Source organism: Lepus europaeus, chromosome 19, assembly GCF_033115175.1.
Source record: "Lepus europaeus isolate LE1 chromosome 19, mLepTim1.pri, whole genome shotgun sequence".
NCBI lineage: Eukaryota > Metazoa > Chordata > Mammalia > Lagomorpha > Leporidae > Lepus > Lepus europaeus.
This window is the reverse complement of record NC_084845.1, coordinates 10,414,834-10,441,690: the sequence shown is the minus strand read 5'-3', so window position 1 is coordinate 10,441,690 and position 26,857 is coordinate 10,414,834. Positions and strand designations below refer to the sequence as shown.

General features: G+C 63.3%; 2 protein-coding genes across 2 annotated transcripts; one reads left to right on the top strand and one right to left on the bottom strand.

Moving 5' to 3' along the window:
• Nucleotides 1-2,674: 2,674 nt before the first annotated feature.
• Nucleotides 2,675-8,323, bottom strand: DMRTC2 (DMRT like family C2). The gene is made up of 8 exons (XM_062177350.1): nt 8,103-8,323; nt 7,867-8,027; nt 7,114-7,190; nt 6,707-6,890; nt 6,490-6,616; nt 4,335-4,395; nt 4,042-4,216; nt 2,675-2,787 (listed from the first exon to the last, which is right to left on the bottom strand). The coding sequence occupies exons 1-8, from the start codon at nt 8,321-8,323 to the stop codon at nt 2,675-2,677; spliced, it is 1,119 nt and encodes a 372-aa protein (XP_062033334.1).
• Nucleotides 8,324-13,325: 5,002 nt separating this feature from the next.
• LYPD4 (LY6/PLAUR domain containing 4) lies at nt 13,326-14,673 on the top strand. The gene is made up of 4 exons (XM_062177353.1): nt 13,326-13,392; nt 13,494-13,637; nt 13,933-14,259; nt 14,471-14,673. Exons 1-4 carry the CDS (start codon nt 13,326-13,328, stop codon nt 14,671-14,673), a joined length of 741 nt encoding a protein of 246 aa, XP_062033337.1.
• The last annotated feature ends 12,184 nt before the right edge of the window (nt 14,674-26,857 follow it).

The following is a 26,857-nucleotide window of genomic DNA, read 5'->3' as shown; positions in this document are numbered from 1 at the left end:
CAGGCAGCAGCTTTACCCACAACGCCACAGCACCAGCCCCGATTTTTATGTTTTAAAGAATATTTATTTTTTTAAAAAAATAGAGAAAGGAGGAGAGAGACAGAGCAAGAGAGATCTTCCACCCGCTGGTTCACTCCCCAAATGGCTGCAATGGCCACAGCTGGGCCAGTCCAAAGCTGGGAGCCAGGAGCTTCCTCCATGCCCAAGCACTTGGGCCATCTTCTGCTGCTTTCCCAGGACACAGCAGAGAGCTGGATCAGAGTGGAGCAGCTGGGACTCCATCTGTAGCCCACATGGGGTGCCAGCGTCACAGGTGCCAGCCCCACGTTTTGTTTTCTTTTCTTAAAGCTTACTGATTTGAAAGTCAGAGTTAGAGAGGGAGGGAGAGACAGAGAGAGAGAGATCTTTCACCCACTGATTCACACCCCAATTGGCCACAATGGCCAGGGCTGGACTCGTCTGAAGCCAGGAGTCAGGAGTTTCTTCCATGTCTCCCACGTGGGTGCAGGGGCCCAAGGACTTGGACCATCCTCTGCTGCTTTCCCAGGCCATCAGCAGGGAGCTGGACTGGAAGAGGAGAAGCTGGGACCTGAACCGGTGCCCATGTGGGATGCTGGCACTGCAGGGGTGGCTTTACCTGATACACCACACACCACAGTGCCAGCCCGGTTTGAGTTCTTGTTTTTTTTTTTTTTTTTTTTTTTTCTGGACAGGCAGAGTTAGACAGTGAGAGAGAGAGGGACAGAGAGAAAGGTCTTCTTTCTGTTGGTTCACCCCTCAAATGGCCGCCATGGCCGGTGCTGTGCCGATCCGAAGCCAGGAGCCAGGTGCTTCCTCCTGGTCTCCCATGTGGGTGCAGGGCCCAAGCACTTGGGCCATCCTCCACTGCACTCCTGGGCCTGGAAGAGGAGCAACCGGGACAGAATCTGGCGCCCCGACCGGGACTAGAACCCAGAGTGCAGGTGCCGCAGGCGGAGGATTAGCCTAGTGAGCTGCGGTGCCCGCCCTGGTTTGAGTTCTTGTAACACAGTGGGGTGATGACAGTTGACAGTTTGTGATGTAGTTCAAAATCACTCAAGAGTCCAACATTTCCTAACCAGTGGAAGTGATAAATGTTTGAGAGGGGTTGCACATCACCCTGACTGGATCCTTACCTGGGTACTTATACTGAATTACTGTACTACGCCCCTGAGTGTGCACAGATATTACGGGTCAGTTAGAAGAGAAGCAGGTGTCGGTAACAGCAGCACAGAGGATCGTGAGGAGTCCGCTCCTCCAGCTCTGGGTGCCCCTTTTAGGAGGGGCAGGGCGGGTCTCCAGGGTTCCCGTCTTCTAGGAGGGGCAGGGCGGGGTCTCCAGGGTTCCCCATCTTCTAGGAGGGGCAGGGCGGGTCTCCAGGGTTCCCCATCTTCTAGCAGGGGCAGGGCGGGTCTCCAGGGTTCCCCGTCTTCTAGGAGGGGCAGGGTGGGGTCTCCAGGGTTCCCATCTTCTAGGAGGGGCAGGGTGGGGTCTCCAGGGCTTCCCATCTTCTAGGAGGGGCGGGGCAGGTCTCCAGGGTTCGCCATCTTCTAGGAGGGGCAGGGCGGGTCTCCAGGGCTTCCCGTCTTCTAGGAGGGGCAGGGCAGGTCTCCAGGGTTCCCCGTCTTCTAGGAGGGGCAGGGCGGGGTCTCCAGGGTTCCCCGTCTTCTAGGAGGGGCAGGGCGGGGTCTCCAGGGTTCGCCATCTTCTAGGAGGGGCAGGGCGGGTCTCCAGGGCTTCCCGTCTTCTAGGAGGGGCAGGGCGGGGTCTCCAGGGTTCCCGTCTTCTAGGAGGGGCAGGGCAGGTCTCCAGGGTTCCCCGTCTTCTAGGAGGGGCAGGGCGGGGTCTCCAGGGTTCCCGTCTTCTAGGAGGGGCGGGGCGGGGTCTCCAGGGTTCCCCGTCTTCTAGGAGGGGCAGGGCAGGTCTCCAGGGTTCCCCGTCTTCTAGGAGGGGCAGGGCGGGTCTCCAGGGTTCCCATCTTCTAGGAGGGGCAGGGCAGGTCTCCAGGGTTCCCGTCTTCTAGGAGGGGCAGGGTGGGGTCTCCAGGGTTCCCCGTCTTCTAGGAGGGGCAGGGCGGGTCTCCAGGGTTCCCGTCTTCGGAACGGCTCAACAGCTCTTCACGTGTGTGCAGCGGTTCAAAGACTAGACAGCAGACGACTGAGGAACAATGTTTATTTCCGCCGTGACTGAATAATTGATTTCCACTTTGAGAGGTGAACGAACAAGTCCTCCCGTCCACCGGTCAGGCTGGCCGGGGCAGCCTGAGGTAACCGCCCCGGGATCTCACTTCCTGCTTACTCACACAAACCGAGATGCAACACAAAAAGTTCTCCCGTTGTCACATGCAGGAGACAGCAGAGCGCGTGGACGGACACAGACCATGGGTCAGATAAACGCCCTGGCACGTGAGCTCCTGCGACACGTACGTGACACGGGTCAGCTTGAACTGTACAACTCTTTGTTGGGGGATTTTAAAAGGCCCGAGGAGCCAAAGTGGGCTGAAGAAAATCCAGCTCGGACCCAGGGAACGCCCAGGCTGCGGAAGGAGCTGAGAGCCTCGGGAGCTGAGAGAGAAAAGGCCCGCACGTGGCCCCGCCGGATTCCGTGTCAGCCTGTGAAATGTGCGCGGCCCCCGAGGCAGCCTCGGCTCAGGATCCTAGCTCAGCAGGGAGATGGAGCCCAGACGGCCGATGTGGAAGGCCACGGAGGGCCCCGGGCTGGGGCGGAGGGCGGGGCCCACGGGCTGGAACCCTCTGCCTCCAGTGGAAGCTGCGGGAAGAAGGGAGGGCGGGGCAGTCACACCTCCTCCCCCAGCAACTCCCCTGTTCAAATAAAGGAAACGTGTGTGTGTGTGTGTGTGTGTGTGTATCTGAAAGGCAGAGTGTCGGGGAGAGGGGGGTGAGCTCTCACCCAGGGGCCCCCTCCCCAGAGGCCCAGCCCAGTCACAGCCAGGCGTGCTCCAAGGAGGAGTTGGGCCTCTGGGCGTCCAGCCAGGCCCCCCGCACGGGCAGCAGAACTCAGTGCTGGGCCGCGGCTGGTGCCCAGTGCAGCGGCAGGCAGGGAGTGGCTGGGCCGCGGCTGGTGCCCAGTGCAGCGGCAGGCAGGGAGTGGCTGGGCCGCGGCTGGTGCCCAGTGTAGCGGCAGGCAGGGAGTGGCTGGGCCGCGGCTGGTGCCCACTGCAGCGGCAGGCAGGGAGTGGCTGGGCCGCAGCGCTGCACACCGGCCCTCTGAGCAGACGTTCCTCCCTGTTCTCACCTCCGCCTGTCTCCCTTCCCTCCAGCAAAGCGCCGGTCTCTCTAAAGCTCAGTCCCTGAATGCAGCCCTGCCCAGCCAGAAGCCTGCGCGGGGCCAGCATCAGCCTGGCGGTCAGGACGCCGGTCGCAGGTGAGGCCCGCGGTCCGTTCCTGGCTGCAGCTCCTGCCACCGCGGGAGCCCCCGGCTGAGTTCTCCGCACCCTGCACCTGCTTTGGCCTCGGTCCACCCCTGGCTTCTGGGGGCGCGGGGAGGGAACACCAGACGGAAGTGCACACATGCTCTCTCTGCCCCTCAGATAAGTGCACAGGAAGAGAGAGCAGCAGTCCCTGGCTCTCTGCTTGTCCTGCTCTGGACTCTCAGGCCCGAGGCCCAGGCCCCTCCAGCCCCGTCTCCTTGCTCGCAGGTCCTCAGCCCCCTCTGTTCTTCTCCAGAGTCGTCACGGAGCCGTGTGAAGGCATCCAGCTTCCCCACCTGACCCCCCCTCGGCCAGACCCTTAGCTCTCAGCGGACGGCTTGGGGCTGGAGCGGGGGCCAGGCTCTGCCATTGTCTCACTGTGTGCTCTCGGGCCTTCCTTGATGTCAGGATGCTGGACATTTGGTGCTGAGTGCAAAGCTGATGAAGGGGATGAAGTGGGGACGCCTCCAGTGCAGCCCGGGGACAGGCTGAGGAGCGAGGGGCCCGGGCCTGAAGACCCTCGCCCCGGGTTACCCCCGCGGCCTCCCCTTGCCCAGCCACCCCTCACCCGCTCCTTCCAGGGAGCAGGTTACCTGGTGGGCCACAGGGGTGGAGCAAGGAGATCCAGGCAGGGCTGGGGGGCACGGAAGGGGTCAGGCGGGGAGCCTGGGGTGAGTCTTTCAGGCCTACGAGGGCCTCAGCTGCCTCTCGCTGTAGCTGCCGCTCTGAGGGGGCCGGTGTCCAGGCCAGGCGAGAGGCCCCAGGGGCCTGCAAAGCAAAGGGAGAGAAGCGGAGTGGGAACCCCCACTTCTGCCCGGCTCCAGGCGCTCCCTCGGGCCCCTGCTCTTCCCTCCCCCAGGTCCTGGCTCCCACTTCTTTCCAGGACCTGTGGCTGTAGCAGAAGCGGATCTGGGGCGCCACAGGACTGCAGGATCAGGGTCGAGCATCTGGAAGCAAGGAGAAAGATGCCCGGGGTTAACCATGTGGACAGACAGGTGCACACAGGACGGGGTGGGGTTAACCATGTGGACAGACAGGTGCACAGGACAGGGGCGGGGTTAACCATGTGGACAGACAGGTGCACAGGACAGGGGCGGGGTTAACCATGTGGACAGACAGGTGCACAGGACAGGGGCAGGGTTAAACACGTGGACAGACAGGCACACACAGGACGGGGTGGGGTTAAACACGAGGACAGACAGGTGCACACAGGACGGGGCGGGGTTAAACACGAGGACAGACAGGCACACACAGGACGGGGTGGGGTTAAACACGAGGACAGACAGGTGCACACAGGACGGGGCGGGGTTAAACACGAGGACAGACAGGTACACACAGGACGGGGCGGGGTTAAACACGTGGACAGACAGGCACACACAGGATGGGGCGGGGTTAACCATGTGGACAGACAGGTACACAGGACAGGGGCGGGGTTAACCATGTGGACAGACAGGTGCACACAGGACGGGGCGGGGTTAAACACGTGGACAGACAGGCACACACAGGACGGGGTGGGGTTAAACACGTGGACAGACAGGTGCACACAGACGGGGCGGGGTTAAACACGAGGACAGACAGGTACACACAGGACGGGGCGGGGTTAAACACGTGGACAGACCAGGCACACACAGGATGGGGCGGGGTTAACCATGTGGACAGACAGGTACACAGGACAGGGGCGGGGTTAACCATGTGGACAGACAGGTGCACAGGACAGGGGCAGGGTTAACCATGTGGACAGACAGGCACAAACAGGATGGGGTGGGGTTAAACACGTGGACAGACAGGTGCACACAGGACGGGGGCGGGGTTAAACACGTGGACAGACAGGTACACAGGACGGGGCGGGGTTAACCATGTGGACAGACAGGTGCACACAGGACGGGGTGGGGTTAAACAGGTGGACAGACAGGTACACACAGACGGGGCGGGGTTAAACACGTGGACAGACAGGTACACAGGACGGGGCGGGGTTAAACATGTGGACAGACAGGTGCACACAGGACGGGGTGGGGTTAAACACGTGGACAGACAGGTACACACAGGACGGGGCGGGGTTAAACGTGGACAGACAGGTGCACACAGGACGGGGGTGAGGTTAAACATGTGGACAGACAGGTACACAGGACGGGGTGGGGTTAAACATGTGGACAGACAGGTGCACAGGACAGGGGCGGGGTTAAACACGTGGACAGACAGGTGCACACAGGACGAGGGTGAGGTTAAACATGTGGACAGACAGGTGCACAGGACAGGGGCGGGGTTAACCATGTGGACAGACATACACACAGGACGGGGGCGGGGTTAACCATGTGGACAGACAGGTACACAGGACAGGGGCGGGGTTAAACACGTGGTCAGACAGGTACACACAGGGCGGGGGTGAGGTTAAACATGTGGACAGACAGGTACACACAGGACGGGGCGGGGTTAACCATGTGGACACACAGGTGCACACAGGACGGGGCGGGGTTAACCATGTGGACAGACAGGTACACAGGACAGGGGCGGGGTTAAACACGTGGACAGACAGGTGCACAGGACAGGGGCGGGGTTAACCATGTGACAGACAGGCACACAGGACGGGGCGGGGTTAACCATGTGGACAGACAGGTACACAGGACGGGGCGGGGTTAACCATGTGGACAGACAGGTGCACACAGGACGGGGCAGGGTTAAACACGTGGACAGACAGGTGCACAGGACAGGGGCGGGGTTAACCATGTGGACAGACAGGCACACAGGACGGGGCGGGGTTAACCATGTGGACAGACAGGTGCACACAGGACGGGGCAGGGTTAAACACGTGGACAGACAGGTGCACAGGACAGGGGCGGGGTTAACCATGTGGACAGACAGGTGCACACAGGACGAGGGTGAGGTTAAACATGTGGACAGACAGGTGCACAGGACAGGGGCGGGGTTAACCATGTGGACAGACAGGCACACAGGACGGGGGCGGGGTTCTGACTCGGGGATCTGGTGAGCTGGAGGGCGCTGCCCTGTTAGTCGGAACCACTCGCGCCCCTCTCCCTACTCACGTGCGGGGCAGGCTGGGGGGCCCCTGAGGCTCTCCAGTGAGAGGGATGGTCAGTACCGAGCGCGCCCCTGGGCAGGCGGCGAGGGGCCCGTGGGTGGGCAGCCGGAGAGAGGCGCCAGCGTCGAAGGCTGCGCGGTGAGAGAAGGCGGAGGGGAGGTCACAGGCCCCTCCCTGGCCTCTGCGGCCGAGACGGGCGCCCTGGCGGGCTGACATCTCACCAGGGAACGGATGCAGGGGGACCCCTGATTCTTGGCAGAGCAGGCGGCACACCACCGGGGGCGGCATGGAGAGGCCCGGAGGCAGCCAGGGGCCAGGGGCCCAAGGGCCGGGGGGCACCGCAGTCCACGGCAAAGGCAAGGCTTCCGGGGGCCGGCTGAGCAGCAGAGGCCCACGGGTGTTCTCCTGCAAGGAGAGGGCTCGGCTGGGTGTTCTGGGGTTGGGCAGGACCCCAAAGCAGGGAGCCCTGAAGACCCACCCTCTCACTTTGCCCGCAGGAAGACGGGATCTGCCCAAGATTAGGCGGCAAGTCAGGGCGGGGGCTGGAACCCAGGGGTCGGGGGGGCACAGCTGGGTGTGGGCAGGAGCTAGGGTGGGAGCCGCCTCCCCGAGGCCCAGGCTCTCCTACCTTCCCGGGGGGCGTCAGCGTCAGCGGGACTGCCCCGTGGTGGGGCTGCGGCTGCGGCGCGATGTTCTCCTTACCAGCTGGGAGGGACCGGCAGGGCTCTGGTGAGCCCCCCCCGCCCCGCCCACGTGGTGCTCAGCCCCCACCCCCCAGCCCCGCCCACGTGGTGCTCAGCCCCCACCCCCCATGTGGGTGCTCAGCCCCCCAGCCCCAGCCCACGTGGTGCTCAGCCCCCACCCCCCAGCCCCGCCCACGTGGTGCTCAGCCCCCACCCCCATGTGGGTGCTCAGCCCCCCCAGCCCCAGCCCACGTGGTGCTCAGCCCCCACCCCCCAGCCCCGCCCACGTGGTGCTCAGCCCCCACCCCCATGTGGGTGCTCAGCCCCCCAGCCCCAGCCCACGTGGTGCTCAGACCCCACCCCCACGTGGTGCTCAGCCCCCACCCCCCAGCCCCACGTGGGTGCTCAGCCCCCCACCCCCAGCCCCCCACTGGGTGCTCAGCCCCCCAGCCCCACGTGGGTGCTCAGCCCCCCACCCCCCACCCCCCCACTGGGTGCTCAGCCCCCCACCCCCCGCCCCTCACTGGGTGCTCAGCCCCTCTCCCCATTTTCCACCACACACCCACTGCGTTTGATCGCTGAGGGGCTGTGGCCAGAGAGAACCACCTTGCCCGAGGTCACACGGGTCACGGGCAGGACTGGGCCTCTACTTACGCTTCCTACACGCGCAGCCCCGCCCCGCCCGGCCGGACACTCACAGGGGACCCCCGGCGGCGGCGCAGCGCCCTTCTGGACGCGGCCGGGGGCTTTGGGAGGGGCCGTCCCTCCGCGCAGCAGCCCCTGAGCCAGCTGCCTCTTCAGCTGCGCCTCCTGCTGCCGGCGCAGGGCCACCTGGGCGGCCATGACCCTGCGGCGCTCCCTGGAGGGGTGGGGAGCGAGCGTCAGGAGGGGGCCCAGAGGAGCCCCTCCGGGCGGGCGCCGGCCCCGCACTCACAGGATGAGGACGCATTTGTGGCACTCGCAGGTCTGGAAGAGGCACAGGCGCTTGTGGCCCTTGAGGTGGGCCGTGACGCCGTGGTTGCGGCAGCGGGCGCAGGTCGGGGAGCGGCTGGCGGCTCTGCGGGGGGCGAGCTCCGTGCCCTGCAGGGCGCTGCTCTCCAGCCCGGGGCCCGGCTCCGAGGCGCAGTGCCGGGGTTCCGCTGCGCTGGGTTCCATGGGTCTGGGGCGGTAGCGGAGGGAGGGTCAGGACAGCACCCCCCCCCCCGGCCGCACCTCTGCTTCTCGCCCCTTCCTCCCGCCACTTCCCATATGGTCAGCTACACTTTCCCAGGGCGAAGCCCGGCTTCACGCACGCCCCCATCCACCGCTCCTACACCCGCTGCTGCTCCCCCTGCCCCAGCCGGCCGTGCTTCCCGGCATCCTCACCCCTACCATCGAGCCGATCTGACCCAACACCTTCGGCCCCTCCCCTTCAGGTCCTGGTCTCGGCCTTGCACCTCCGCCCCCACCCCGTGCACCCTTCTCATCAGGACCACCCAGGCCCCCATCCACCGCTCCTACACCCGCTGCCGCCCCCCCCTGCCCCAGCCGGCCGTGCTTCCCGGCATCCTCACCCCTACCATTGAGCGGATCTGACCCAACACCTTCGGCCCCTCCCCTTCAGGTCCTGGTCTCGGCCTCCCCCTTGCACCCCCGCCCCCACCCCGTGCACCCTTCTCATCAGGACCAACAGCAACTGCGCTGCTCTCTGGGGTCCCTGCCCCTCGTTCAATGCCCTCACTTTCTCGGCCACGCCTTCATCCACTCCCCGGGTGTGTGCCAGGCCAGGCCCCCTGTCCGAGGCCCCGACCCCTCTCCTGGGGGCGTCCAGGCGCGCAAGCCCCCGTGCCCACTTCCAACCGCGGCTCTCCAGGACGGCCCGGCCCGCCGCCCACCCTGCTCGTGTGCACCCCCTTCCAGCAGCCCTGCGGCCCCGCCCCGCTCCGGGGTCCGAGGGAGGGGGAGGGGCGTGGGGCACGCGTGGGGTGGGCCCGCGGGGCTGGGGGAGGGGAGAGCGCGAGGGGAGGAGCGCGAGGGGGAGGCGAGGACGTGCCTGGGGGAGGGATCAGCCAAAAGGGACGAGAAGGGGACGGGCGGTGTCCGCGCAGCCGGCCCTGGGTTACCGCAGCCTCGCGGGGCGTCAGACTCAGTCCAGAGGGGACCAAGAGAAGGGACAAACAGGCAGAGGAACGGCTGCGCTCGCGCTGGTTTTTCCCGCCCCTTCCCACAGGGACCAATGAACTTCAGCCGCCTCTCGCTGCTGTGGCGGGCGTCCAATGCGCTTCGAGATCCACACCGCGGCCCGCCCCTTTCCTCCAGTGCCAGTCTCCACGCGCCCAGCTATGAGGCCAACCAATAGCGCGTCGAGTTGAGCCTCGCGCCCCTTGCCCCTCCTCCCCAAGAGCGCGCTGTCCCAGACTGTGCTTCCCCTTTCGGAGGAAGCGGCCAATGGGGCGTCGAGGATCGGGGCCACGCCCTCAGGCGGGCCCTGCCCCCCAGGAACGGCCCGCCCAGCCACGCCCCGCGCATGCGCACAGCCTTGCCCTCCTGGACTGCGGCCTGGGCCTCGGCTGCGCTGGGCGCTTCGTCCGCGCCACGCTGCGTGGTCTCCTCAGAGCCGCGCTTGCTCTTCCGTGCGCTCTCTTCGCCTTGTGGTTGCCCTGCTTGCTTCCTGGCTCCCACCTCGGCCCGGGTCTCTGCGCCCTGCTGCCTGTCGGCCTGTTGGCGCTGCCCACCGCGGGGCCTCGTTCTCCGGGAGCTCCGCGCCCTGAGAGCCCGGCCCCCTGCTCGCTCTCTGGGCTGTAGCCTTGCTGTCCCTGCAGCGCCTGCCGCGCTCCGCGAGGGGTCCCCGCCCAGGGGTCCCCTCTGTCCTGTGCCCCCCTCGGACCGCCCCGGGGTGGACGCCCTCCCGTTCTCCGCTTCCCGCTCCGGGGCCCAGTCCCGGGGCCCCGCGCCCCCTGCTCTCTCTGCTCCGCCTCCCCGTCTCCTTGCCGGCTTGCAGCCCCTCAGCTAGCGGCTGCTCCTCTGTGGGCTTCCCTGCTCGGGGCGGCAGCCCCCCGACCCGGCCACCCCGCCCTGAGAATTTCCCTCCGGCCTTTCTCGGTCGGTCTGTGCCCGCGCCCGGATCGTGGGGTCCTGGCCGGTGTGTGCGCGGTCTCCTCTGGTTGGCTCCGCGCCTCTGCGTGGCCCTGTGCCGGCCTTGGTGGCCTCTCCCGGCCCCGTCTTCGCTGCCCCTTTGCCACAGGCTTACAGGTTACAGAGCGCCTGTGTCTGCCGGGTGTCCCGGCCAGGACGGGGGCAGGCAGCCGGGACCTCTGAGCTGGACGTCTGGGCGCGGGAGCCGGCCCAGATAAAGCGGAAAGGTGGTTTGGCGTCCGCTGCTGGGGGCAGTGAGGCGGGAGGAGGCTTGAGTGTCGGCCAAGGAGGTCGAGCTTGGTTCTTGGGGCGGGGGGAGGTTTAGGGGGAGCTTGGCGTTTGCCCAGCACTTGTGTTAATCTTGAATCTCCCACCGGCCCTGTGAGATGGATCATTCATCCACTTTTTTTTTTTTTTTTTTTGACAGGCAGAGTAGACAGTGAGAGAGAGGGAGACAGAGAGAAAGGTCTTGCTTTTGCCGTTGGTTCACCCTCCAATGGCCGCTGCGGCCGGTGCACTGCGCTGATCTGAAGCCAGGAGCCAGGTGCTTCTCCTGGTCTCCCATGGGGTGCAGGGCCCAAGCACTTGGGCCACCCTCCACTGCCTTCCCGGGCCACAGCAGAGAGCTGGCCTGGAAGAGGGGCAACCGGGACAGAATCCAGTGCCCCGACCGGGACTAGAACCCGGGGTGCCGGTGCCACTAGGCGGAGGATTAGCCTGTTGAGCCACGGCGCCAGCCACATTCATCCACTTTAAAGCGAGGAGGCAGACTCAAAGATGAACATCGAACAGGATGGCCCAGGTGGTGGTGGTGGGAGCGATTCCTGCTCGCGGCCACCTCTCAGTCCCAAGTCTACCATTGTCTTTTGGTGTGATTGCCAGGAGGCCCCACGCCGGTTCTTGATCTCCCCGTAGGCGGTCGTTCCAGGGTGGTTAGTGTTTCTGCAAGATGTGTAGGGTTCTGTGTGCATGAATTTTAACGTTTGCAGGTGGTGTGCTACTGTGTTTTTGTTTTTTGTTTTTGTTTTTTGACAGGCAGAGTTAGACAGTGAGAGAGAGACAGAGAGAAAGGTCTTCCTTCCGTTGGTTCACCCCCCAAATGGCTGCTATGGCTGGCGCTGCGCCGATCTGAAGCCAGGAGCCAGGTGCTTCCTCCCAGTCTCCCACGTGGGTGCAGGGGCCCAAGCACTTGGGCCATCCTCCACTGCCCTCCCGGGCCACAGCAGAGAGCTGGCCTGGAAGAGGAGCAACCAGGACAGAATCCGGTGCCCAGACCGGGACTAGAACCCGGTGTGCCGGCGCCGCAGGCGGAGGATTAGCCTAGTGAGCCGCAGCACCAGCTGTGTTACTCTGCTTTTAACACGTAGCTGCCGTGCTGTGATGTTCCCTGGGGGCCTCCCTGCATCTGTTCTCGGGAAGGGAGCTTCCATGGCCTCAGCTCGCCGTCGCTGTGACAATGCCACGTCCTTGGGCCCGTCCCTCTGTAGATGGGGGTGGAAGTCGTGTCCCACAAGTACCCAGGGTGTACCAGAAATGGGTAGAGGTATACCTTTAAAAATTCAAGGAAAATGGAGTTAAGCAGTACTTATTTTGGTGGAAAAAAAATCTTCTGAAATCTATGCTCACAAGAGATCGTCAGCTCTGGTTTGAAGTTTATTTGGCACCAAAGTAAACACGTGTTTTAGTCCCACGACCTTTTGGAAGCATCCTGCTACTTAGAAGCCTAATCGGACTCCGCGTCAGGATGGTCCGCCGCACTGTTCTCGGGGTGGAGATGAGCCCCCGCACCACCCCAGGAGCAGGCCCTCCTCCCCTTCCTGCCAGCCTCTGCCCAGCCGCCGGGTCTCCGGGGTCTGCTGGGCGGGCAGGTGACAGGCGGCGTCTCCCTGGTTACTGCTGGATGTGAGCGTCTCCCCCCCCCCCCCATGAGCCTCTGGTTTGCGTGTGCAGGGCTGCTTCGTTTTTGTTGTTGATTCATGGGAGACCTGGGGCCGTTCTTAGCTGATGTCACTATGTAGTATCCCCTTGATTTCAGCCATCATCTTTGCTTCCGTTCTCTTGTTGGGGAGAAGGGCAGAGGCTCTCTGCTGTTCCTTACACAGCTTCCTGAGCTAATTCAAAAACATATTTTTAGTGCTGTTTCCTGATAAAGTATTTAAAATTATAAATTCTTTTTTTTTTTTTTTTTGACAGGCAGAGTGGATAGTGAGAGAGACAGGTCTTCCTTTTTGCCGTTGGTTCACCCTCCAATGGCCGCTGCGGCCAGCACACTGCGCTGATCCGAAGCCAGGAGCCAGGTGCTTCTCCTGGTCTCCCATGGGGTGCAGGGCCCAAGCACTTGGGCCATCCTCCACTGCACTCCCGGGCCACAGCAGAGAGTTGGCCTGGAAGAGGGGCAACCGGGACTAGAACCCGGTGTGCCGGCGCCGCAGGCAGAGGATTAGCCTGTTAAGCCACGGTGCCGGCCCTAAAATTATAAATTCTAAATACCATGAATACTACATGTTGACATCTTTTTACAAAAAAATATATATTTTTTTGATTTGACATGATTCTTGGCTCACAGGAAGTTACTGAACAGTGGAGTCCCCTGGGCCTCGCCCCCAGCTCCCCGCCGGGACGGCCTGTAGGTTCTGAGTCCGTGAGCAGGAAGCTGTTACCGTGCGATCCTCTCCACCAGGCCCGCAGGCCGCAGGAGCTCCCCGTGGATTTAACGTGTGCTCTGTGTGTTGATTGTTAAATCTCCTTGCGAGCCGGTTTCTCTGGCAGGATGCTGACCCCCCTCCCCCCACAGGAGTCCTAGGAGCCCCCTGGAGAACCGGGTGCCGTGGGCGAGCCAGCGCCGTGGGCAGCGCAAGCCCCACGCAGGAGAGTGAGTGTGAGAAGCTGAGGGGCGTGGGGGAGCTGGAGCCGGGCCGTCTGCAGGGAGCCGTGTCACGTGTCACGTTCTGTCCAGAGGCAGGTGGACAGAGGGCCCAGGCGCTGAGGAGGAGCGGGCGTGGCCGCCGGAGCCGGACCCACACGGAGCTCCGGCGCCCAGACCATGGGACCCCGGCCCTTGAGACCCGCGCAGCTGCTCTGGCTCCTGGGCGCCGTCGCTGCTGTGCCCGGTACGTCCCGCGGGGCCGGGCTGTGGGTGCCCAGCTCGCGCTGGGCAGTCCAAGTCCAGGGGCCAAGCCGGCGGACGACTGGAGGGGCGCTCTCTCCTCAGGGGCTCGAGCGCTCTTGTGCTACGAGGCCACCGCCTCCTCCTTCAGGGCCGTGGCCTTTCACAGCTGGGACTGGATTCTGATGCGGAGCGCCGTGTGCCAGCTGCGAGAGGGCTGCGAGGAGACGCTGCTGCTCATCCAGTCAGGTGACGGGCGCGGGGCGCGGGGTGCAGGCGCGGGCGCAGGGCACGGGGCTCACTCTTCCCGCGGGACCCGAGGCCCGGGCACGCGGCTTCCTCCAGGAGCCAGGCTCTGTGCTGCGGCCTGGGGGAGAGGGCGGGCTCCCGGGGAGGAAGGGAACCCAGGGTGGGGGGGGGGGGAGAAAAGGATGGGGCGTGGGGGAGAGGGGCTGCAGGGAGAGGAGTGAGGAGGCAGACCTGGAGAGCCCGGGTGGGGGTGGGGGGAGGCCGGGGACACTGACCAGAGCTCTTTGCTCCTCAGGGACCAAGAAGGGAGTGGTGGGTTTTAAAGGCTGCAGCTCGTCCTTATCCTACCCTGCGCAAGTCTCCTACCTCGTCTCGCCGCCCGGCGTGTCGCTCGCCTCCTACAGCCGAGTGTGCCGGACTTACCTGTGCAACAACCTCACCAACCTGGAGCCCTTCGTGCAGCTACAGGCCGGCGCGCCCAAGGCCACGGGGCACTCTGCCCGCGAGTGCCCCACCTGCCTGGGCAGGCACGACAAGGAGTGCCTCCCCAACTTCGTCTCCGTGGAGGCTTGCCCCGCCGCCGCGCCTGCGTGCTACAGTTCCACGGTGAAATTCCACGCAGGTGAGCCGGGAGGAAGCTCGCCTGCCCTGTGCCTGCCTTGTTCCCGGGCTGCCTGGGGCCGCCACACCTCCGAGAGGCTGGCCACAGGGGACAGGCGCGTGGGTTCTGTGGCGGTCAGGGTGTGGCACCTGCTGCCCAAGCCCCTGGGGAGGGGCCCCGGGAAGAGGGCAGGCTCTAGAGTCTTGAGCGCCCCGGCCCCTCTTCCCGACAGGCCGCCTCAACACCACCATCCTCCTCACGGGCTGCGCGCAGGCCCACCGCCACCTGTTAGCCGAGTTCCACCACATTGGGAGCATCCGGGTGACCGAGGGCCTCAACATCCTGGACAGGTCCCAGGTGGTTGGTGCTGGGCCCTCCCGTCGGGGCCCCGCCTGGAGCACCCTCTTGGGCCTCCTGCTGGCCCTCAGGAACTGACCAGCCGATCCCTTCGCTTAGCCAATTAAAGTCTTAGAGTTTCCTTTCTACCTCGTCCTGTGCTCCATGGCCATGTGCAGGCCAAACGCGTCCAGGGTGGGAGGGGCGGGCCTGGGGCCAGAGGCGGTGGGCAAAGCCGCAGCGCGGGGCCCAGCAGCCAGGGGCGCTCACATGTTCCTGTTTCCTGCCTCTTCCTCTGGGGGGCTGGGCTCAGCCACCGACGCGGGAGAGCCTGTGAATGCTGTCCCCTTGGACGTGAGGGCCTGGGGGTCAGAGCCGGCTGCTGCAGGGCGACTGATGCCAGCTCCCGACGGCGTCCTGGGTGCCAGACCTGCGCGGCGCTTCACGGACGGCGAGCTCCTCGGGTCCGGGAGCTTCCTCCTGGTCTCCCACACAGGTGCAGGGGCCCAAGCACTAGGGCCATCCTCTGCTGCCTTCCCAGGCCATTAGCAGGGAGCTGGATCGGAAGTGGAGCCGCAGGGACACCAGCCAGAGCCCACATGGGATGCTGGTTGCCAGGCTATGCCACGGTGTGGCGCTTGGGGCGTCTTTTACCCCTACCTTGCAAAGGAGCAGGCTTCCGGGGGTCAGATCACCCACCCAGCGGGGCCTCTCCCCTGCCCTGCGGCCCTCACCCGGATCTGTCCCCGTGGCGGGGGGGGTTCATCAGGAGAGTGGATGGGGACCTGAGCTACTTTCCTCTGTCCAGTGATCATTTCTTCTTCTTTTTCATTTTAAAATTCCATTTGTTTGAAAGGCAGAGACACAGATCTTGCACGGGCTGGATCACTCCCCAGATGTCCACAAAAGCTGGGGCTGAGCCAGGCCGTAGCCAAGGGCCCCAGAGCTCAGGCCGGGCCTCCCACGAGCTGCAGGGACCCAAGTGCTTGCCACCCCCCGAGTAGCAGGAAGCTGGGTGGGAACAGAGACGGGACTCGAACCGGGCACTCCCACGTGGCGACCCAATTGGTGTGCCAGAGCCTGGCCTGTCTTCTTGTCTCGGAGTCGTGAGCCGGCGTAGACCGAGTGACGCCATGTGATCAGCTCACGGCTTTGGCCGGCGCGGCCTGTGCTTCGCCCGTGGTTACACAGCGCTCCACTGTGCCGCACAGCGCCTGCTTCTCTCCCTCACGACCCGGTTGGGCCGACGGGCTCTCCTCGGTGTTTGTTCTGCACTTCTCCCTCAGCGATGAAAGCTCGGACCGCCGGGACGCGGCTGTTAAAGGACCGGAGCTACGGTGCCTGGCTCCTTCTGAAACGACCTGTGGCTTTGTGGCCAAGTTCTGCCACCAGGACGTAAGTGCAGATGTCATGGATGACTTCCGAGCTGTGTCCTTAGCAGGGCGGAACGTGCCTTCCTCTCTTCTTCCCTTCCTCTCTCCTGACGGCTAGGATATAGATGTGATGGCTGGAGCTCAAGCAGTCGTCTTAGGTTGTGAGGTATAAGTGGGGCATTGAGAACCACAGAAGGAGCCTGGGTCTGTTACTGAGAGCCACTGGAGCCTCGAGCTTCCTGGGGCTCCCGCAGCAAAGGAGCAGGCTGGCTGGCTTCCCCGGCAGGGCCTCCTGTGCGTGAAGCTGGAGCCAGGAGCTGGGCACAAAACCAGGGGTTGCAACATGCGACACAGGCGCCTGGACAAGTGTCTTAACTGCTAGCATCTTCTCCCTCCCTCCATCCCCCCTCCCTCCCCCCTCCCTCCTCCTTCCCTCCCTCCCCACTCCCTCCCTCCCCACTCCCTCCCCACTCCATCCCCCCTCCCTCCCCCCTCCCTCCCCCCTCCCTCACCCTCCCCCCTCCCTCCCTCTCTCTCTCCCTCCCTCCATCCCCCCTCCCTCCCTCCCTCCCTTCCCTCCTCCCTCTCTCTCTCTCTTTCTTCTTTTCTTTGAAGATTTATTTATTTGAAAGGCAGAGTTACAGACAGGCAGAGTTAGAGAGTTAGAGAGAGAGAGAGAGAGAGGGGTGTCTTCCATCCGCTGGTTCACCCCTAGATGGCCACAACAGCCGGAGCTATGCTGATCTGAAGCCAGGAGCCAGGAGCTTCTTCCTGGTCTCCCACGCAGGTGCAGGGGCCCAAGGACTTGGACCATCCTCCACTGCTTTCCCAGGCCACAGCAGAGAGCTGGATGGGAAGTGGGGCAGCTGGGACTCCAACTGGCGCCCATGTGGGATGGCGGCACTGCAGGCAGCGGCGTTACCCAGTAGGCCGTGCACCGTGGTGCCAGCTCTCTGTAGATCAGAGTACACGTTCCAGGGAACTTGGAGACAGAACTGACGAACGTCTCTGACGGCACAAGGCACTGGGAGAGCAGCTCGAGGGACTCTGGGCTCCGCGGGGGCTTGGGGACAGGAGGCCGTGCTCGGGGGCTGCAGGCTGGCGTGGGTGCAGGGCAGGCGAGTCGTGGGAAGTCCCCAGCATGCTGTGGGCAGACAGCGCCCGAGTCTCCAGTGGGGGAGACTCAGGGCCAGGCCTGGGTGCAGCGGCCTGCTAGCAGGACCGCGCAGTGGCTGTGCTGCCAGCCCTGGTGCCGGCGCGTGCCAGGGGCTCCCAGTGTATAAGCCGGGGACCAGCAGCGGCTTCTACCTCACTGTGTCTGTCTCAGCTAGACTGGAAACGGTGGGCGGGGCGCGGGTGGGGGCACAGGGTCCCCGAGACACTGTCCGTGGTGCTGATGCCTGGGGGCGGGGCTGGAAAATTGTGTTCTGTTTTGCTTTCTGTCATTCTTTTTTAAAATTTTTATTTCTATTTACCTGAAAGGCAGAGAGACAGAGGAAGAGAGAGAGTGACTTCTCCCCCCCCACTGGTTCACTCTCCAAATGCCTGCAGCAGCCATGGCCGGGAGCCTGGAGCCCAGTCTGGGCCCCCCACATGGGTGGCAGGGATCCAGGCACCTGAGCCACCCCCCGCTGTCTCCCGGGGTGCGCTAGCAGGAAGCTGGAGTGAGGAGAGCCAGGACTGGTCCGTCTGGGGCAGCAAATGTGCGTCAGGCTTCAGTGATGGCCGCAGGGTGGGGCCTCTGACGCCTCCTCAGCGCGGGGCCGGGGTCTCCCAGCCTCTGTCCCCTCCCCGGGGCTGCTCCCTCCCTCCTCCGCTCAGCACCCACAGGGCCTGGGGCCCCGAGACTCACCTTGTAGACAGGAGCGGCTGCCTTGGGGCCAGGAAAGGGGGACCCGGGCAGGGACAGAGCCGGGAGGGCTTTGTCTCTCTCAGGTTGGGGACCAGGTCAGCTTCCCGAGCACCAGCCCCGAGGCCAGGACAGGACTCCCCAGTGCCTCCCTTCACCGTCACTAACCCCAGACCCCCGGTGCATGCTCCCGGCACCCACCGTGCACCTGCTGAACTGGGCTCTCTCTGGCCCGTGGAGGGAGCCCACGGTGGGCTCAGGACAGGTGTGGGTGGTCCTGTCTCTACAGAGAGGCCCAGCCTCTGACCAGGGGGGAGGCACGCTGGGGAGTGACAACCCCTCTGCCCTCTGTCCCCAGCTGGGACCCCCCCCCACCATGTAAGGGGTGGGGGAGGGGAGGGGCTTTTGAGGGAGGCGGAGCTGGTGGAGGGACCTGGACTTGGGAGTGGAAGGAGGAGTCAGCAGGCGGGTGTGAGGAGGGCTGGGCCCCTTCTCCAGGGGGACCTGGGTCCTCAGACCACCCCCCGCCCCAAGCAGCAGGAGAGAGCGGCCATCTTCAGAGACCCCGCAGTCATCTGAGGGGCCGAGCGAGCAAGCGAGGTCGAGGAGTGGCCTGGCCGCCACGGGTCAGGGCCGAGCTGGCCAGTCGGGGTCCCCTGTGCCCAGCTCATTTTTGAGAAGCCTTCTCATAGCCCAGAGAAAGGGCCCGGGCCCCAGGGGTGGCGCAGGAGTGGGCACCGCAGGGCCAGCCAAGGGGTCCGGTCACAGCCCGGCCGCAGGGCCACGCAGCGGGAGTGGGCGCTCAGGTCCTGCAGGGAGAGGCCGCGGCTCGGGGGCCAGGCAGGTTCCATGGTGGGCAGGGCCCAGGAGCGGGGCTGGGACAGGCCTGAAGGGGCTAGCCTCTGTCCTGAGCCAGCGGGGATGCAGGCCTGGGAGGACACTGGCCCCGGAGGGGAAGCAGGGCCTGCCTGGCCGGGGGGCGGGGGTTCTGGGGAGCTGCAGGCATCGCGAATTCTCCCCGAACTCCGGATGCTCCTCTTGGGCCAGGAGGTGCTGAAAAGGCACCGTGGCCCTGCCCCCTCCCTGCCTCGCTGAGAGGAAGAGGACGTGGCAGGGGTCCCTCCCCAAGCCCAGGCTCTCCCCGCCACACCTCAGGGCTGCAGGTGACACAGAGGCTGGGACAGCAGCAAGGGTGCGCGGGTCCCTAACTGTGCCCAATCCATACACAAGGAAGCAGCGGCTGGCGAGAGAGGAGGCATGGGAGGAGGGGAGGGGCCCACGGAAGGGAGAGAGGTGCGGGCAGGCCCGCAGGTCCACGGGCGGTGGCCGCTCCTTCCTCCCGGGCTGGGCCAGCTCGGGTGGGTGGGGGAAGCCTCGGTACCTTCCGGTCCTGGAGAGCAGCAGAGAGCGTGCCAGGATGGCCACCAGAGCTGCCCCGACCAGGCCCCGGTCACGACGGCTGCAAGGGGACGAAGCCCAGGTGTGTCCAGCAGAAGCCGCGAGGGCCTGGGTCGGGGAGGGGGAGAGGCCGCGACGCCCCGGGCGCTGACTGTGTGGTCGCCGCAGTGTCCCCGACCACCTCCAGCTCCTTCCGGCCTCCCACACGCAGCCCCTGCGGGGTCTGCTCCCGCGCCCTGGCCGCCGCTCTCCTGCCCGCCAGGGCCTCCTCCTGCTTTCTTCTTTCCCACCCCTCCCGGCTTCTCAGCGGTCAGCTCACCGCTCACCCCGGGTCAGCGGCTGCCCTGGGGACCACTGTGTGCACGTCACCCCCAGTGCCCTCATCCCCGTGACAGACAGCAGTGCCCCTCCCATCCTGCCCCTGCCCCCCCCCCCCCGCCTCCCTCCGTGATTTAAGGCTGGACCTGTCTGGATCCGCCTGGGACAGGGGGTCGGGGTGAGGACCCTCGCCCATGGGCCTGGGAGGGGCTGATGGCCTGGCCTCTGGCCGTGCGGACTGGGCGTGGAGGAGGACGTCACTCACAGGAAACGTTCATGCTGAATGGGTCACTGCGGGCGGTGTTCCCTGGGTTGCTGACTCCACACTCGTAGGGTCCTGTGTCGTTCCGTGTGACGCTGAGTACAGTGAGAGTCCTGCTGTCCGGGGACAGCTGCAGCCTGTCCGTCGTCTCCGGGAGCCTCTGGCCATGTATCCACCACAGATAGGTGATGTTCTGGATCTCAGGTTCACAGGTGAATGCCACAGAGTCCTCCCCTTCCACGGGCTGGGACTGGTTGCTCGTGATGTGGGGTTCGGGTAATTTTGCTGTGCAGGAACAGAGAGACAATCACCCTGGGCGGTGCCTTTGATTCCTCCAGAGGCCTCCTGCCTTTGTTGGCCTCTCTCACCTCCCAGCCAACCTGAGTCCTTAACCAGGCAGGTGTGTGTGTGTGTGTGTGTGTGTGTGTGTGAGAGAGAGAGAGAGAGAGAGAGAGAGAGAGAGATTCCATCCACTGGGTCACTAACCAAATGGCTGCAAAGTTCAGAGCTGGGCCAGGCCGAAGCCAGGACCTGGGAACTCCCTCTTACTTAGCCATGTGGGTGCAGGGGCCCAGGCACTGGGGCCATCTTCCGCTGCTTTCCCAGGTGCATTAGCCGGGAGCTGGATCAGAACAGGAGCAGCTGGGACACGGACTGGCGCGCTTATGGGATGCCGGCGCTGCAGGCCGAGGCTTAGCCCACTGTGCCCCAGTGGCGGCCCCTGGAAGGGCTGCTATGTGTGACCGCCCGACAGCAGGTGTCAGGAACAACTCTGTTGAGAAGATCTGTGCCCACTTCAGGAGAGAGACGCTGACGGGTATCAGAAATCCGGGCGTTGCCAGCCGGGGCTCTGCGGCAGGAGACAGCTCACGCCTGGCAGCTGTGCCCGTTAAAGAGGTCCTCCAGGGTGGAGTGGCCTGAGACGCTCTTACAGCTGCCCACGGGGGGAGTGCCTGCCCTCCCACGGTGGGTATACATCCCTGATAATTCTGGAAAGATCTCCCTAGCTCTTCCAGATACACACTCCCCAGTAGAGCCGTGTCTCACCCCACCCTGTCTAAATCCGTGGCGTTTGGGACCGGGCCCCTGGCGGCAGAAGTCATGCACCTGTCAGGTTTGCCTTGTAGACTGTAGGAACAGAGATGGCCTTCTTGTTGCTGGTGCACCTGCGAGGTGACCCTGTGTAAAACCCACCGGGGCCAAGCCCCACCCTGATGCAGCTCTCCCAGTCCCCAAACACCGGCTTCACCCCTGTGACAGCAGGAAGTGGCCCCTACTACAGGAGCGAGGAGTGCCAAGGAGTGGGGGCCAGAGTCCGATCTGCCACCAGGCCCTTCTCCTGGCCTCGCCTTCGCCCTGTGTTCCGGCAGCACTGCCATGACCTCCCGGGACCCAGCAGTGGCTCCGCAGGCCTCAGGATTCTCGTCCCCCGTCATCGCTTCTGCAGAGGAGTCCGTGATGGCCGCTGTTAAGGGGGCTTGTTCAGGAGAATCCCAGGCCTGGGCCCAAGGTTACTGCCACCTGGACGTGAATGCCCCCAGGCCAGTGGAAGAAGCCCACAGTCCTCACAAAAACCCCCCATCCGGGCTGGCGCTGTGGCACAGCAGGTTAACACCCTGGCCTGAAGTGCCAGCATCCCATATGGGCGCCGGTTCAAGTCCCAGCTGCTCCACTTCCCATCCAACTCCCTGCTAAGGGCCTGGGAAAGCAGTGGAAGATGGCCCAAGGGCTTGGGCCCCTACCAGCCACGGGGGAGACCCGGATGGAATTCCAGACCAGTTCTTTGGCCTGGCCCAGCCCCAGCCGTTGTGGCCATTTTGGATGGAAGACCTCCCTCTCTTTCTCCCCACCTCTCTGTAACTCAAATAAATAAGCAAATCTTTAAAAACAAAACAAACAAAAACCAAAAGATTCTGTCAACCCAGATGCCTGTTGGTTTATGTAACTTAAGGAAATCTTTGATAAATGAGCTGCTTTAAATTTGCTAATAATAAAAAAAAGGAGTTAAGGCTATTTTCGGAATTGTTCACGTACATCTGTGCCCGTTTGCCGGCAATGAGATGAGGCGCAGTCTTCCTAAGAACTGTTTCTCGGAGATTTTTAGAGTATTTCAAACAGGGGATCGAAGAGCCGGCAGGCAGGAGACCCAGACCGCGAGCTGGAAGCCGGCCTTGGGCTGGGGTCTCGACCCCCGGGGACCACCCGGCTGGCATCTAGGGAACAGAGCACCCCCTCTTCCTGAGGCCGCGCGGACCCCGGAACACCCACTCGCCCGGCGGACCGGCAGCCTCAGGCGGGGGCCACGCGCGACCCGCGGTCCCCGGGGGGCTTCCCGCCCACTCCGCTCGCCATTCCCGGGGGAAGCGCGCCCTCTAGTGGGTGCTCCCCACACTGCGTCCCACCGCTGGGCTCTCCCGCCAGAGCCGGGTCCCCTCTCGGGAGCCACAGACGTGGGGAAGTGTAGACAACGCCCCCACCTCCTGGGCGGCCCGGGATAGCTTCTGAAGCCCCCGGCCCGCTTCTCTCCTCCGTCTCTGCCCTTCTGCTCGGGGCCACCAGACGCCAAGGCAGACCCCCTGGGCGGGGGCTGTCACCACCTGCGAGCCCCTGGCACCCCAGCGGGCCCCTGGTGCCCACCTCCCCATTGCTTTCACAAAAACTGATGAGGGTGACAAGGTGATGTCAGGCAGTTAGATAGGGCCAGGAGCAGGAAGCCGCACCCCCACCATACCTGCCTACCTGTCAGTCACCTGGGACCTGGGGGAGGCACCACGGAGACACTCCCCTCCATGCTCCTCACTGGCCGGCGGCAGCTGGGAGGGGCTGGCTCTTTCCCTCCCCCTCCCTCCTCCTCCTCCTCCCCCTTTCCTTCTCCCCTCCCCCTCTCTCCTGGTGCAGACCGGGACAGGACCAGGTGTGTCGGTACTTCCCTCCCCCATCCCTTCCACCTGTTCCTGAACAAAGCCCACTCACCTTTTAAACAATTATAGCACTTTTTTTTTTGAAGGATAGAATCTTTTTTTAAAAAATTTTAAAGATTTATTTATTTATTTGAAAGCTGGAATTAAGAGAAGGAGAGGCAGAGGTAGAGATAGAGAGAGGGAGAGAGGTCTTCCATCCACTGGTTCAGTCCCCAAATGGCTGCGACAGCCGGGGCTGGGCTGGTTCGAAGCCAGGAGTCAGGAGCTCTTTCCAGGTCTCCCATGTGGGTGCAGGGAACCAAGAGCTTGGCCATCTTCTGCTGCTTTTCCGAGGCTCAGTAGCGGGGAGCTGGATCGGACACAAATGGCACCGGTATTGGATGCCGGCTTCAAAGTTGGCGGCTTCACTTGTTACGCCACAACGCCGGCACCTTAGGGCTTATCTCTTTAACCTGCACGTTCCCTTGGTCTCTTCCCAAATAGATCCATCTGGCTCCAACTGATTCTCCGGGGGGGGGGGGGGAGACACAATGCATCTGTTCCAACAATGGCATCTACTGGGGGCCCCGGGGTGGACCCAGGACCCCCAGGACGCCCCTGGGCAGCCAGAGCGGTCATCACCCAGACCTGGGCTCTTGTTAGGTGAGGGGGGACAGTCAGGCAGGTGGACATGAGCCCCCAGGGAGGGTCACGGGACCCTCCTCCAGGGGTAAGACCAAGGGCCCCGCTCTCCACCTGGGGCCACCTCAGACTGCCCACTTTATGGTGTAGGTGCTCTGAGGAGTCGTCTCTAGCCACCTGCCGAAGATGGGGAACTCCTGTATGTCAATCAAAAACCAGTCACCAGGCAACGGCCCGCACATCGGGGAGCAGGGGCCCGAAGCAGGCACCAAGACCACCGGGCTTTCTCCCGGCACGCCCACTGCCCGCTCAGAGCGGACCGCAATAAATCTCGCTTTAATTTCCCTACCCTAGTCTCACTGAACTGTAATTCACTACTCCATTGGTGAAAGAGAACAGCGGCGAGCCAGCCGTGACCTTGCCAGCCAGCCGTGACCTTGCCAGCCAGCTGAAGGCCCTCGGCTGAGAGGGGAAGGGGCAGTGGAAGGGAGGGAGACCCCAGGAAGTGGCCCCGGAGATGTGCAGGCTGAGGGAGGGGGAATTGGGGGACGCCCCGCCCACTGCTCCCCTGACAGCCACAGCTCTTGGGCAAGCGGCTGCTTGGAGAATGATGGCTGTAGGTCCTCCTCCTCCTCCTCCCCCTCCTCCTTCTTCTTTATTTTTTTTTTCTTTTTAAAAGATTTTTATTTATTTTACAGGCAGAGTTAGAGAGAGAGAGAGAGGGAGCGAGGGAGAGATCGTCCATTTCCTGGTTCACTCCCCTGTGACAGCCAGGACTGGGCTGAAGCCGGGAGCCAGGAGCTCCATGCTGTCTCCTATGTGGGTGCAGGGCCCAAGCCCTGGAGCCACCACCTGCTGCCTCCCGGAATGCACAGGAACCGGGAGCCGAGCTGGGACAGCAGCCGGGCACTCCCAGGTGGAATGAGGCGCTCCGAGTGATAGCTAAGCCGTCGTCTTAAACACTCCCTCCACTTGTCGTTTAAACAGCTTAGAAACTTCAGTCTTTGTTGGTTGAGACTGACGTCAGACCCACAGTTGTGTGTGTGTCTTTGCAATGGATGGGTCACCAGCACAGGCTTTTAAAACCTTGTAACCTGGTTACTAAAATACAGTTGGGCAAACCGCTTCCTGTAAGAGGAAGTCAGACTTGACTAATCCCCGTGCTGGCCTGGGAAGTGTGACCAGTGTGACAAAGGCAGACACCCTCGCCAGCGGAGGACGGGAGGGCGAACACAAGGCCACGGAGGACATACCCAGACATCACCCACGCAGAACTGTGCCGAACGTCAGCCGCGGCCCCTCCCCACTGCAGGTTTCGCAGGAAACCCACGGCGTCTTGTGCGGCTAACTTCCCTCTGTGGAAAGCAGCACCCGGCTTGTTCCTGGGTTCGGAGAATCTTGAGTGCATTGTGAGCTGAACTGCTCGTGTCCTGGGCTCGTGCCCTGAGTGGCGGCTGAACGATCAAATCGCAGCACTGGGCGTGCACATCTGCCCTCAAGGTCACGGCCATAGCCCCCAGCAGAGGCAAAGCAGCAGCCGCCTCCGCCAGAGACCTTCATCGCCTAACTCTGCAGTCAGCTCATCACATCCAAATCCCAAAGCCCTTCCACCGCCCAGGCTCCGCACACCCGTGTCGCTGGCAGAGCGCTTTGTGGTGTGGCGAGAACACTCAGCACGAGGTCTGTCCTCGTAGTTCTCTACAAAGAGTTATTTAGTTGTTTAAAGATGTATTTATTTATTTATTTGAGGTGCAGAGTTACACAGAGAGAGAGAGAGACAGAGAGAGACAAAGAGGGAGGTCTTCGATCTGCTGGTTCACTACCAAATGGCTGCAAAGGCCAGAGCTGTGCAGATCTCCCATGTGGGTGCAGGGGGTCCTTGGGCCATCTTCCACTGCTTTCCCAGGCCATAGCAGGGAGCTGGATTGGAAGTGGAGCAGCTGGGACTCGAACCAGTGTCTGTATGCAGGCGGCAGCTTCACCCGCTGTTGAGGTTCTAGCTGTAGCACTTCGTGGTGTGTCACCGTGTCTACCATTTAAAAGTTTTTTTAAACCTTCAGTGTTGTGCCTATGAACAAATACAGCCAAAGGACAGCAACTGGAGCATCCAGGTGAAGGGCTGATGTGTGTTCACTGCGTGAGCCTTGTAGCTTCCCCAGATACAAACACGGAGAACCGAGGGCGCCGGCTGTCGGACGGCTCTGGAGACGGGGCTGGCGGAGCTCGGCCCTGCCTGGCTGGCTGCTGTGTGCGGCCCAGGCCCAGGAACTAGAGCTGCACACTGGGAGGGGGACGGTCACAGCCCACGGACAGCAGAGGGCTTGGAGCCGGGGAAACCCACCGGGGAGGGGCGTGTGCTCTCGCCGAGGGGAAGCGGGGTGGCTTCTGGGTTGTGTGCCTCTGGGGTGGAGGCCGGGATGTCTGGCGCTGGGCTCGGGAGGGACAGTCTGGACAAGCTCTGGTGGAGTCTGTGCGCGGGGAGCCTGGGGAGCCCAGCTGGGGGCGGCCGGGCAGCTGGGGGTTCAGCCGGGCAGCTGGGGGTTCAGCCGGGCTGTGGCTGATGCAGAGGCCTTGAGCAAGCCTCTTTCCCTCTCTCAGCCACTGTATCCTCTTCTGTAAGACGAGTTGAGAATTTTTGTAATTGTTGCACATAATAACCAAAAAAAAAAAAAAAAAAAAAAAAAAAGGAAGGAAATAAAACTCCTCCACACTGCGGTGCTGCAGGCGCGGGCTTGGCGCTCTGCTCCCTGCTGCTCTGAGGCGCCGGCAGGACATGGTCCACGTGGTGTTTCTCATCGGCAGGACATGGTCCACGTGGTGTTTCTCATCGGCAGGGCTTGCACTGCTCCTCTGGTATGAAGTCATTGTTCCCACAAGGTAACGGAGACCCGTGCACTCACGACCCTAGACTCAGACCAGCGTCTGGCGCTATGGTGGGTGTGGTTTGGGATCTCACCCAGACCCTCTGACCAGCAGCAGGTGCCTGGTACCGGCTCGCAGCTGTCCCTTCTCTGGACACGTGTCCTTGCCCCCCGGGAGCCCCTGACCAAGGAGGCGTTCCCGCCCACGTGGCCCACCTGGAGGCAAAGGGAGCCCTGGCTGGACAGTTAGCACGTAGCACATGCGCACACACAGGCCTGGGGGCTGCGGGCAGCTGTTTTTTAAAATTTTGTTTGGTTTTCCATCTTTTTATTGGGGGGGGGGGGACAGAGAGAGAGAGAGAGAGAGAGAGAGGACCTCCCATGTGTTGGTTCATCCCCAAATGCCTGCAACAACCAGAGGGCTGAAGCTGGGAGCTGGGAACTCATTCCAGGTCTCCCACGTGGGTGGCAGGAGCCCAGGTCCTGGAGCCATTGCTGTTGCCCCTCCCCGCCCCCCCCCCCCCCACCCCGGGTCTTCTTGTGTGAACAGGAAGCTGGAGCCAGGAACCGGAATGAGGACTTGAACCCAGGCACTCTGATATGAGACCCGGATGTCTTTTTTTTTTTTTATTTTTTTGACAGACAGAGTGGATAGTGAGAGAGAGAGACAGAGAGAAAGG

What these genes read in the sequence shown, in the direction of transcription:
- DMRTC2 (XM_062177350.1), bottom strand. Translation starts at nt 8,323, where the DNA reads ATGGAACCCAGCGCAGCGGAACCCCGGCACTGCGCCTCGGAGCCGGGC. An exon ending in GCCGCCGCCGGGGGTCCCCT is followed by an intron (nt 7,191 to 7,866) that starts GTGAGTGTCCGG and finishes GGTCCCTCCCAG; the next exon opens with CTGGTAAGGAGAACATCGCG. An exon ending in CCACCCCTGTGGCCCACCAG is followed by an intron (nt 2,788 to 4,041) that starts GTAACCTGCTCC and finishes TTCTTCCCGCAG; the next exon opens with CTTCCACTGGAGGCAGAGGG.
- LYPD4 (XM_062177353.1), top strand. Translation starts at nt 13,326, where the DNA reads ATGGGACCCCGGCCCTTGAGACCCGCGCAGCTGCTCTGGCTCCTGGGC. An exon ending in GCTGCTGCTCATCCAGTCAG is followed by an intron (nt 13,638 to 13,932) that starts GTGACGGGCGCG and finishes TTTGCTCCTCAG; the next exon opens with GGACCAAGAAGGGAGTGGTG. An exon ending in CACGGTGAAATTCCACGCAG is followed by an intron (nt 14,260 to 14,470) that starts GTGAGCCGGGAG and finishes TCTTCCCGACAG; the next exon opens with GCCGCCTCAACACCACCATC.